This window comes from Lynx rufus, unplaced genomic scaffold (assembly GCF_022079265.1).
Source record: "Lynx rufus isolate CCGP_SWC_20201006 ecotype Redwood Valley unplaced genomic scaffold, mLynRuf1.p SCAF_4, whole genome shotgun sequence".
NCBI lineage: Eukaryota > Metazoa > Chordata > Mammalia > Carnivora > Felidae > Lynx > Lynx rufus.
Window position 1 is genome coordinate 83,277,205 of NW_025814856.1, and position 13,242 is coordinate 83,290,446.

Here is a 13,242-nt window from a genome sequence, read left to right on the forward strand (position 1 = left end):
CTGTGGGCATTCTGCCTGTTGCTCTGAAATTGGAAGCCTTGCCCGGCCTGCTGGAAGAATCTTCCTTCTCTCTTTCTTCGGTTCCATGGCCTCATAAGAAGATCTCATGAAGACGGGAGGTGTTTCCAGCTTTCCCCTCATAAGCATGTACCTGTCATGTTCAGTTTCATTTGGCTCTAGTACCCAACGGTTGTCTTTGTTTGTTTAAAATCATTACATTTTTTTTTTCAGGGATACATCTTTATTAAGATGTCCTGTGTGTGCACATTAAAATGTCAGCATAATCTAATTATGAGCCAAATGAGGCACAGCAGCATTTACATCATTTGATAAATTTCCATCATTTGCAGGAGACTGGTGACTTGAATCCAAATACTTCTTGACAGCCGTGCTATAACAAACATTCTGTAGCTCCGGACAGCAGAGGCTTGTGGGTGGAGGTACATCCTTTCTTCTTCGGCTACTGCAACCCAGTTTTGAATGTGAATGCAAAACATCTCTTTACTTTCATACCTGGTTGTAAGGGAAGATACCATGAAATTGCTACAGGCCAGGGAAAATGTCAAAGGGCTTGGTTTAGACAGATCTGGTTGGGATTCCCTTACATACTTTCGCTGATCCCCATGGAATTTTCTCCCAGGAAAAAGTTCAGGGAACACAAGGATAAACAGAGTCAAACCTAAATGTAATGCATGAGATTCAAATGAATAAGGCATGGTTCACAATCAAAATCTTGAATATGGGTCTTTTGTATGGATGCACACATTTCATGATCATTAAAAAATCCTATTTCAAGATGATGGGAAATACACTGAGCTTTCCCCCAACTCATTAAAAAATATTTCTGGGTGTTCTAAAAATTCAAGTGAGAGAATGAAACTTTTTCATAATTGGAAACAGGGAACATGTAGAGGGCCAAGGGCAGCTTTGTTCTTTCTAGATACTTGCGTGTCCAGGAGCAGAGTGAACTGATCAGTTATCCAGAGACCTGAGAAAGTAGCGCTGTGATTTTTTTGGTTTCCCAAATCTTCAGGGTAGAGCTTTGCTTACCCTGATGTGATTTCCCTGCTTCTTTCACACTCCATTTAGTGTTATGAAATAACATGACAGAAACGCGAAGGATGGGAAAGAAAATGAGCTTGCCTTCTTTTGGCTTCCTAAGACTTGTGACCCTGAAAACATTGCTGTGACCTCAGAAACATTAGAGAGCTGACAAAAACATGAAGGGTGGGGGGGACACCATTAGGGAAGAGGCAGCAGTGGCATCCGCAGGGCACTGACGGGGCAGAGGGGGCTGGGGCGAGAGTCAGACTGTTGGTTATTGGTGTGGCTGCCAGAAGCAAAGGGAGAAAGAGCTCCCAGGGGAGGTTAAGGTGGACTGGTTTGCTGGGATTGTTACAGGTGAGGAGCGGAAAGGCAATGAACGGAAACAGCATTGCAAGGGCTGGATAAAGAAATCAAAATTCTTTTAGGGTTGAAAAGAAGGTCACACACAATTCCTGCTCAGAAACTGAGGGCACCACAGTGTCAGACACCATGAAGGAAGACAGAATAAATGGCAACACTACCTTTGTCCTGAATAATAAAGGCTTGCATTGGGTCAGGAAACTTAGAAGAATGAGACCAAATAATTAATGAAGGGCAGAAACAGAAGGAAGCATCTCCTGAAGCTCCCTAAAAATACCAAAAATTTAAACAAGCCAAGGATGTGATGATGATATTTTAATCCTGCATTGCATTTCCATTTCCATCCTCCAAGTTAGAACTTCTACTGTATCTTGATCTCCACCCGTTTGTACATTCTTACTTCCCCAGTTAAATTTGTGGGAACAACACATAATACTTGTCTTGGGTATCTCTCCATGGTACTGAGAGTAAAGTGGGTATTCAACAAATACTTGGATAGTGAAGCAGAAAAGGTACAAACTGTGTTGTATTTCAACTGTGTTGAAATCTTTTCAAATTTTTTTTATTTTAATGAGCATTAATACCTTGATTTCATACTCTGTATTATACAGCTAAACATACTACTTTGTTCTTATTCTATCACAGCAAAAACATTCTAACTACACAATCCTTTAAAGACTTTCAGTTGTTCATCCAGAAGGGGAACAATGAAATATGGGAACCCTGTCATAGCTGATTATTTAAAATAAAGATACGTGTGTGTGTGTGTGGGGGGGGGTTCATTTCTCGATGCATGCCCTGCTGTCCCAACTATTTTATCAATGAAAATTGCTTTTAACTGAGAGTTGTAGAGGATGAGGAAAAGGTATTATGTCAACTCTTCCCCTTACCAGTTGGGTGCATAATTCTCAGCCCCTGAGATTGTAAAGAATAAACAGATTTAAGATTCTCTAAGGTCATACACCATCTAAAACTTGTGATTCATGTTTCAGGTGATAAAGTTGGGGAGAAGACATTGGTGGAACACAGAGACAAAGGAAATCAATTTATGGTACACTGTGAAAGGAAGTGCCTGGGACCATAACCTTCTCACTAGGCTAGGTTTCTTGATCCATTCATATGGATCATATTATACTGTGTATTTCTCTCATAGATTATACATTCATGACATTCATATTCCTGTCCTCTAACATTTGGAAGAGAAGACCTGTCAGATGGTGGAAAGAGGCACAATGAATGCATATGCAATATTAAAAACCTTTGTTTTCTAATATTTATAAAGTACAATGAAATAATTTTAGAGGACCTTCAAATAGGATGACAAGCACATACACGATATTTTATGACTACATGGGCCCCACTGCAGTAAAGAGGCCCCACTGTGTTAAATGAGAAGTTTTGGAGGTAGAAATGATTGGCATACAGATCTGTGCTATTTACAGAACCATTACTTTCATGACTGTGAACTGGAAGACTTGGCTAACATGTACTCATGGCCCTAAATTCTTTGGTGATTGCATTCAAGTCTCTGAGAAAAAAAATCTAAGCTTCAGACTCAAGACCAGATTACACATAAAAATCCCAAACATTAGGGGCGCCTGGGTGGCGCAGTCGGTTAAGCATCCGACTTCAGCCAGGTCACGATCTCGCAGTCCGTGAGTTCGAGCCCCACGTCCGGCTCTGGGCTGATGGCTCGGAGCCTGGGGCCTGTTTCCGATTCTGTGTCTCCCTCTCTCTCTGCCCCTCCCCCGTTCATGCTCTGTCTCTCTCTGTCCCAAAAATAAATAAACGTTGAAAAAAAAAATCCCAAACATTTATCTTACTATTTGGTGACTTAAACAAAATTGTCCACATCCTCTGACTCCCATCCTTCCCACCAAATACATTCCTCATTTTCCTCAGGGGCTTAGAGGTAAAACAGTAGAAAATAAACTATAAACCCAAAAGGTATAAGCTATTTTTAAAGACCAGTTTAGATCAGCTGACTCTACTTTTGAGATACTTTTTGAACCACAGAATATAAAGTTATGCCAGATCATCTCAGCTTCAATATATCTCCTGGCAAGGCTTCAGCTATTATTAATGTACCCTTGTTTTACGTGGCTTTCACTTACGCCTACTTTCATAAATCGCTCTAGATTTCTCGTAGAGCTCGTATGGGTCAGGCTTCCTTGGGTCAAAGGCCTCTGTTGAGTCAGGAAAGGAAGTCCTGTGAAGGGCGGGTGGGAAGGGCAGGTTCTGCGGTATGGCCGGAGCAGATAAACTCGTTTGAGGACTGCCTTGATTTTCCCATCGGTCCATTATCTGGAAAGTGAAAGAGAACAGAAAATAGCTAAGAATGAATTTTTTCTTGCTATTTCCCTTGTCACATACTGCAACCCTCACCTTTACGTTAGACTTTCTTGCCCTGTGGACTTTTCTTCCATGAAACATTGAGAAAAGATTCTATTTCTCTATATTAAAGTACCATAGACTGTACCAAATACAAGTGGTATCTGACTTTTGAATGCAAGCTTATATAACCTTGTTACCTACTAGCTGGTAATCTTCAGCCAATCACTTAATCTCTAAGTCTGTTTTTTTTCCCCCTCTTATACAATAAAGATAACATGTATCTCAAGATAACTTTCCATGTCTGTGTGTAGAAAATGGTATTGGCCCTGATATATTACACCATTTTTACTGAGACAGAAGAGAATAAAGTAGTCTACATGTATTCTTTTGACACCTATGCATATTCCGATAATCTCCTATACCTGAACATTTGGTCACTTTCCTTACAACTTAAACTAATATTACAACCATCTGGGATTTATAAATTGTTCAAAGTCTTCTGTGAAGCTTCATTTACTGCTGATGTGGCAGTTTCTTCCCCCAAATGCTACTCTGATATTGCTAATACTATAATTTATTAAAGATCTAAAGGACACTTCCCAGTTTACCATGTTTTTTTCACACACGTTACCTTCTTTGGTCTGCACCATGGCCCCCTGAGGTAGGTAAGGCAGAGACCAATATCCTTTTGTTGAAGAGAAAGCCAGTTAACTGAGATCACCTGTTTGCAATGCTAACTTCACCTTCATTCAATAATCAACTGATTCAAACTCAACTTAGACTTTTTTGCTTTGAATAAACCCGCTTTGTGTAAAACTCAGATTAGATTACCCTTTGTCTAAAATTTTGCATTGGGTCAGTGTGTTCTTCAGGCTAAAGGCTAACCTCCTCCAGGGGCAGTAGTGGCTCCTCATGACCTAGTTTCTGCTCTTCGTTCTCATACACTCTAATGGTCTCTCCTCTCATTCCGTAGGATCCATCAGATTCTCTCCTGCCTCTGAATCCTGCACACTTTCTTAATTTCTCCTTCTACCTGCAATGTTTAGTCATTTTCTACTTTTTCACCTCCCATCCTCACTTTACCTGGCTACTAGATTCAGATGAGATGTCTCTTCTAGAAAGCCTTTGCTGACCATTCCTGAACTGGTTACATGTCCCCCCTAGATGTTCCTACAGCATCTCTACCTACAAGTCACACCCAAAATTCATGATGCTCAACTATAATGGCAAGTCTACCTATGTCTCCTCAAATAGATCATGACGGGGACAGATCCTACAGGGGACATAGTCTTTCTCATTGTTGAGTGCTCAGAAAATGTTAATTTAATGACATTAGTGCTCAGAAATTAACAAATGTTAACAAATTAACAAATTTAAGTGCTCAGAAAATGTTAATTTAATGAATGAATGAAATCATCAATAAAATATAGTTAGCTGTTCTTTTTTTCCAAATCTGGTTGACTCATAACTGTTCTTTTTTTTTTTTTTTTTCAAAACACAAACAAACTAGCTTTGATACACACTGTTCTGAACTTGGCAGGATTAAAACTTTCTGTCCCTTACTGCACTGCCCTGCTTTTGTTTACATACTGGCTACATCTTGGTCAGGGCTCCTACATGAGCTCTGATTTATCAATTATAAATATTTAAAAGTTGGAGGGGATGTGAGGTTCCACCTACTGTGCATATCACCGTGACTTGCAAAGTTCCCTGTGACTTGCTCACCTACCTGAGACTATGTCAGGTGTTGAGTGAGTCATCAGACTATGAAAGAAATGGGTCACTGACCTTCCTCTCAAAAAGATTGGTGCTATGGTCTGAATGTTTGTGTTCCTTGCCCCCCAAATTTATATGTCAAAATTCTAACACCCAAGGTGGCACCTTTGGGAGGCAATTAGGTCATACAGGTGGAGCCCTTGTGAATGGGATGAATGCCTTTATAAAGGAGATTCAGAGTCTAGAAGACCCTTCTGTCAGGTGACATAACAGAGAAAAGATGGCTGCCTCAGAAGAGGCCTCTCACCAGACACTGAATATGGCAGCAGCTGGATCTTGGGCTTCCAGCCTCCAGAACTCTGGGGAATAAATTGCTATTGTTTGTAAGCTATCCAGTCTATGGCACAGCAGTCTGAAGGGACTAAAACATATGGCTTCATTTTAATTTGTTTTCTATATGGGCTACTGACCAAGATTTCATTTAAAGAAAATTTCTCTACCTGACGAGGCTGGAAAACCCCTAGTTGAGTTCATTTCCCTAATATTAAACATAATCTCAAGAGCGCAAAGAAGTCCAGCTGCTGTTAGCGACAGACCCTGGGTCAAACCAATTTGTAACTATAATGGGAGTGCTGTTTACATAATAACACATTGAGGGGAATAAGTGGCAAATTTGCTTAGAATTTTAGCTAATATTCTGCTCAGTAGGTCTTTTGGTCCCACTTCATAAAAATCTTTAAATATGTATGCCATTAATTAATTTTATGGTAAAATTCATCTAGGAAGCCATCCTAGGTTTCTTTGTTCATCTATTCTCCATGTCTTTGCTATGATGGGAAGTCTCATATTTGTAGCTAAAGTCATATTTTTTTTTCCAGTTAAAATGACTGGCCATAGGTATCATGTGATGGGATTCTGGCTGTGACTTTCTCCCTTCTATTTCTGAACATAAGATACTAAATTCTAAAAAGTAAATAAATTAGATGTATGGACTGAGTAGCTGTAGAATCCCACTTGTCATCATAGGGCTTCAGCAAATGTCGATTTCTTTCTCCTGTCTTCTACTGAGGGTGAACTGATACTCACATAGGTCTTGTGGTATATGTATCACTTGTGTGAAGTCATGGGAGCAAACATGGTTCAGGTGAAATATTAGTGTTTCTAGAAAACATTTTTAAAACTACAGAAAAAATAATGGTTTGGGGACTGCCGGGAAGGTTACTTGGGCAGATTGACAAATTCTACAATTTTTGTAGCACAGAAACAGGGGAATTAGTCAAGAGTCTGGTTTATGCTTAGTAAAGTGTTCACATCTTGCTGTGACATTTATCAATCCTTGAGCCACTCTGTCAGGGTTTATTAAGAGACTGTAGAGCAGAAAATTACTGTGCCCATGAAATTACTGAAGAAGCAAACTCACAGTCCTTATAGCTCCCCACCCCTGGATTGTTATTTGTTGGCTCTGACCCAAAAGACCATGGAGCAGACCACCCTCCCTGGAATTAGAGGCCACTCCCCTGCTCACTGGGGCTGATGTGCTGATCTGACAGCATCTTCTGAAGGGTGCACTCTGTTGACTTCTTTCTCAGACAACTTAGTCTCTGGACTTCTGTTTTCTAGCTGGGATGCTCGGCTCATTTGTTCTTCTCAACCTTCTTGAACACCCTAGGTTCTGACCCTGTCCCATTGCCCAGACCCTTGGGCATCACTTGCTCTACCTAGTATTTTCCTGACCTTGACCTTTCTAGAGTTGTGCTACCTGCCAGGCATTTACCTCTCACAGGCTTCTGGCCTTGTGTAGTCCCAGTGGTGTCCATAGCTAGGCAGATATTTATAAATATCTCACTAGAGTAAGGAAAATGGAAATGAAGTTGTTTTCAGTATCTGGGAGAAACCTTGTATCTCTGCAGGCCTTGGTAAATGAATGAATCCTCGACTGTTTGAAGGTACAGTCATTGAATTAGCAGTGGACATATAGTCCATGACAGGGCCTCAAATGGTAAAACAGGATAAACTAATCATGATGCAGTTAATATTTTGATCCCCACTTCTGATCTGGGGTGCACAGTGGGAGTGTGAATAAGGCAGCCTCTCACCTCACATGAAGTAATCTATTTAGAAACTGTTTGCTTCATATAGAAGCTGGTGTAGTCTAAACACCTCCCTTCACTATTTTAGGGCAAGGATGGGATGTGAAGGCATTTGGCTTGATTCTGTCCTTGAAGAATGAACTTGGATCCCTTCCAGATGGAAAGCAGGAGAACTCACTATAATTAGTGTATTACTTGTTACAAAGGAAATGACTATCTCAATGTGGATTAGTTTACAATGTAGAGTCGTAGAATAGAAGAGGGTAGGGAAGTGACACAAGACCAGAAGGAGGAGAGATCTCACTCAGAATAACATTTCCTTAATCTGAGTACAGATGGTATTAATCCTTCTCAGAGGAGAGAGTCTATAAATCCATATACTGTGGCATATATTTATATATTTGTTTAAAGGAATACCTTAGCAAACTATGTTCATTTTATAGAGTCATTAATTTATTAAGGTTTTATGCATGGAGGGTCTGCTTCTAGGATGACAGTACTTTATATTTTCAAGCTCAATATGTAGAGGCACTGTTTTAAGCACTTTACATGGATTAGCTGATAGACTCTAACTATAGGAGTGGGTACTCTTATTGTCCCCATCTTACAGACAGAACTTGAGATACTGACGACTTAAGCAGTTAGTTGAAAGTCATACAGCTAGTAAGGAGAAGAAGCAAAGTTTGAACCCAGGAAGTGTGCCTTCAGAGCCTGCACCCTAAAACGTGCATCGCACTGCCTCTCATTATAGTCCTTAGTCTAAAGAACTTCTGGCAGATACATGGAGGACATTAATTCAACAGTCTTATATCCTCACTCAGCCTCGAACCTGGAAGTCCAAGCCTTAGCTTTCGTAGGGATGTATGGACTCAAGATTAATTGTAAATTGAATTCTATAAAATGTTTTTTGGAATTATTGACTATGGATGTCATTACTGTAATGACAGCAAATGCTGTAATTATGTCAAATGGCATTATTTGTATAAACATGGTACATATAAGGAAATCATTAAATTGCATAATTGTAGCACCATGATGAAGTTTCAAGGTTCCTTGTTAAATTAGATAAAGATGTATCTAGACACAGAGCACAGATTAACTTTGGTGATGAAAGGAAATTATTTAAATTTTGGCCATGATAAAACAAATTTCATTTAAAACATTTTAAAAACACCTCTTTCCAAACCATGTGCATCATGAAATGGTTTGCTAAACCCAGATAGGTCTACTTTCCCCATCTGGTATTTTCTGTGGCCACATGAGCCCAATCCTAAATGAGGACACGTTTGGTGAGGATATTTTGCAGCCCTGACACATCAGTTCTTTGTCTCCAGCTCTTGGTTGGCCCATGTCTCTTTGAGAGAAACCTGGAGCTCAGACATATTACAGGGCTTTCCTTTCACATCTTCAAACCATTTTAAGGCATGCTATTTAATGAAACCAATTATTGTACTTGAGAAGTATGCAAAATTATATTAACCTCCATTTCTAAAATGAGAATATCAAGCAGTTAAAGATTCCCTCAATAAAAGAAATAAGAGAAGCATAAATTAATTCAAGAATTCCCTGCTCACTGGCCAGACTTGGGGCCACATTCATCTGAGCTGCTTAATTTGAGATGGAAGAAAAGAAGTAGGTGGGAGACAGGATTCCCCAAGTTTTGTTTCTGGATTTGAATCATCACTTTGCTACAGTTCTGCTCTAGTTGTGAGTTTTAGGCATTCCAGGTAGAGTACTGTATTCTAGCATACCATGAAATGGGATCCCAGAAAACCATCCCAGCTCTTGGGACTTGGGCAGTTACAAGTTCCGATATATGGCAAATAAAAAACCCTTCTAATTGTGAAACTGACTTGGCTGACCTAGCCACACAAAAAGATAATTTAAACTTCCTATGTTGGCATCAAATTTCAGGATGATTCATGAGGTAACTAGGCCCAGAGAGATTAGGTGATGGAGGAGATGACCAGTTTCTGAAGGAGATTCAGAAGTTGAGTGATTGCCAGGTTTGGTAGAATATATATGTCTCTGGAATATTCACACACACATATTTAGCTCTGCATACATTAAAATGTAAATATAAATATATAAATGTATAAATGTATACAGAGCTAAATTTCTTATGTACCAGATTTAATTTGTAGGTCAAGTTTGCATTGTTTCTAAAAATTTCATGTTATAAAGACTATATAGTTATTTCTGACAGGGGAAAAAACAAAAGGTTTCTGCAGTACACCATACTGAATAGTGTTAATGCTCATTTTCTAAGTATATTAAAAAACAGGCACAAGTGCCTTTACATGAAAGTAAGACAAGTTATTTTTGTATTTGTGTGACAAACACAAGACAAAGGGACACAAGATTTGTTCTTTTGACATCGCAGAATCTCAGAGGTAAAAGATTTTGAGATCACCCAATTATATCTTATTTAATGGGATTGCATTAATAACTAGAAATAAAGAAAGAAGCATAAGAATTCCAACTTACAGGCTTTGGAGTTTTCCATGGAGAAAAGAAACCTGTAATAAAGAAAACAATATTTGAACTTTGAAAATATAACTTGCTACCACTTATGGGTGGCATGATATTCAAATGATTGCAAGTTACTTTAATTAGTTAATAGCAAACAATAACGATAAAATATGCTGCCTGGTTGTATAGTTTTCTGTAAGGAACCCAAATAATTTCATTGGAATTGTATTAATGATTCCAAGAACATTACTTTTTGGCATCTGAGGATTCTGAGGCACAGAGAAGGTAACTGTATGGGAGTCAGCTGCTTAAAGACCTAATATGGAGTCATCCTTAGGGATTTCTGTGTCCCAGCCATAGCTAGAGAATGGTAGTGGGGTGGGAGGAGGAGGAAGGGAGGAACAGAGAGAATAGAGGCAGAAATTAAAATTTTTAAAAGTAAATAACTTCTCTTAGCATAAAAAATAATTTTTCTTTGTGTATCTTCTTTAGGTGGTGAAAAGGCAATCAACAAGGTTTCATTAGTCCTAAATTTAAAAATAATGTATATACCAGGGCACCTACATGGTTCAATCAGAGCCTGGAACTTGCTTCAGATTCTGTGTCTCCTGCTCTCTGCCCCTCCCCTGTTCATGCTCTGTCTCCCTCTCTCTCTCAAAAAGTAAATGAACATTAAAAAAATTAATTAAAAAAAATAACCTATATTATGAATCAAATTCTAGTGTATAAAAGAATAACTCTTTGGGGACTGTTTTCCCATGGAGACCTTCTCTGAGCAGTTATCTATTTATTATGCTAGTGCCAGCCATGATGTACTTGAAGAAACAGTGCAAAATGTTTGTTAGTTGAATGACTCATGTATCAACAAAGCCATGTTTGTTTTTTTTTCAACTTATTGAGCAATTTCTATTATCACAAATGGTAAAAGGCGAAAGATTTATACGATCTGAAGAGAAACCAGAGTATCTATTATCACAAATGGTATGCAGACTGGGCTGTTTCTGTTGTGATCCAAATGACCATTAAGATAATGAAAAGCAGAACATAGATTACTTTTTTTCTTCTATTATTATTTCATTATTATTTTATCATATGGTATCAGTTTTTTTTTAAAAGTACTGAAAACAAACTTAAAAATAATGGTGGGAGGTAGGGGCGGCTGATATATACTGGCCTTAGTAAGCCAAAACATAACAATTTTGCTCATGTTAATGTTAGCTGGTATCTGAAAAATGCCCAATAAAAATGAAATCTTGAAAATAAGCCACATACTGTGTATTTATCACCTTAAAAGTTTTTTTAATGTTTACTCATTATTGAGAGATAGAGAGAGACTGAGCATGAGCAGGGGAGGGGCAGAGAGAGGGGGAGACACAGAATCCGAAGTAGCCTCCGCTCTGAGCTGTCAGCACATAGCCTAACGCGGGGCTCAAACTCATAGACTGCAAGATCATGAGCTGAGCCGAAGTCTGACGCTCAATCGACTGAGCCACCCAGGCCCCTGTTTATCACCTTTAAAACTGGGACTTCATAAGACACTCTTAAAAAACTGAGAACAAACTGAGGGTTGATGGGGGGTGGGAGGGAGGGAAGGGTGGGTGATGGGTATTGAGGAGGGCACCTTTTGGGATGAGCACTGGGTGTTTTATGGAAACCAATTTGACAATAAACTTCATATATTGAAAAAAAATAAAACTGGGACTTCTATAAAATGGTAATAGTTGAATTGTAACCCATTTATAGGAAATATCTGCAGAAATCCGGACACATAATTATGTAGATGCTTAAGCAATCCAACTCAGGCCTGGCATAAATACTAACTGCACCTCAATGCACATTGTGAAGAATTGATGTTTCATTTTATGGAAAGAGGGAATGTGTGTGATCTGTCATGTTTCTCAGCTTTGCTTGGAACCCAGAGTTAAATTTAATGTTCAAGCGTAAGAACCATCCTACCTAAGGAGATTAGTAGAATTAGCTCATCTTCTTACATACCCTATAAGTTCTTATCTATCTTTCCAACTAATGAAGAAAAGTTTGACATGTGGTTTGATTATAACTTAATTATATGGATCTAATCACATCTTTTTCTGGAAGCAGCAGAGAGTGAAAAATTACAGATAAATACATTTATCTCCTTGACTTACTCTGTAAAATGCCAACAAAACTAAATTGACCACTAATTATACAATGAAAAAAATTGTAACCTATTGGCTCATTAACCATTATTTTCAGTGAAGGGTAAAATTTATTTGTTGATTATGGAATTGCCAGCAACAGTTCTTCTGAAAAGATGTCATGTATATGTTCTCACAATGTCAAAACACTTAATTATTTCTTCTACTTTCTTTGTGTCATCACCTTCTTCCCGGAGTACTGTGACAGATTTTGAATATTTGCTGTTTTACATTTGTTAGGTGCTGGGAGTTGCTTAGACTTTGATACAAATGTATTGAAAATGGTCCCTCTGTTATGGAGCTCTCACCTCCACTTGGGACATTATACTAAAAGATGATTATTCCTCCTAGGGACAATGGGTAATCACCTGACCTTTCAGCAGTTATGGTGCTGGAGCTAAAATGGCATAAGAGGGACACTGGTCAAGATCAGACAAGGAGAGAAGAAGATTTAATGTGACCACCTTTCTTCAGAGGCAGTTTGGTTTCCCATTCTTTTAAGGCTGTTTCATTTAGTCTGACCTCAGACCAGTGGCATGATCCAAGACTTCTTTCTCCTCCTATTATGGCAGTTTCTGGAATATTTCTAATGCTGAGTGCTGCAGAACCTTCAGTCTAAAGCAATAGTTACCCTTTCTGAGACATTGTCAAAAACGAAGTTGCTCCCTATGGAGTAAGTAATTTCAGGGAGTAAGAAATAGTATCAGAAGAGATTTTCCTACATATAAATAACTTTTACAGAAATGCTATAGTTGTGTGGGACAAACTATTATATATTATAAATTACAATATTGTTTTGTAGGATGACCCCTCTTGGGAACCTAGTTTATTCCAATGAATATTTAAATAAAAACACCAAAAACAAAGAAAAAAAAATTAATATCCTTATTTCTGCAATTTTTCTTTTTCTGGAGTCATTCTCATTGGAGATAGATTACAGAAGGGAGATAGAATTGGTTTGCTGAGGGGCACCTGGGTGGCGCAGTCGGTTAAGCGTCCGACTTCAGCCAGGTCACGATCTCGCGGTCCGTGAGTTCGAGCCCCGT

At 38.7% G+C, this 13,242-nt stretch overlaps 1 protein-coding gene across 2 annotated transcripts in view; it reads right to left on the reverse strand.

The window, feature by feature from the left end:
* The window catches only part of MAGI2 (membrane associated guanylate kinase, WW and PDZ domain containing 2), a 1,354,570-nt gene that overhangs the window by 184,925 nt on the left and 1,156,403 nt on the right, over window positions 1-13,242 (reverse strand). For both annotated transcript variants that reach the window (XM_047096111.1, XM_047096110.1), the window contains exons 11-12: window positions 10,035-10,066; window positions 3,522-3,711 (exon numbers count right to left, since the gene is read on the reverse strand). In XM_047096111.1, the coding sequence (XP_046952067.1) occupies window positions 3,522-3,711; window positions 10,035-10,066 (222 nt within the window). The remainder of the gene's footprint in view (window positions 1-3,521; window positions 3,712-10,034; window positions 10,067-13,242) is intronic.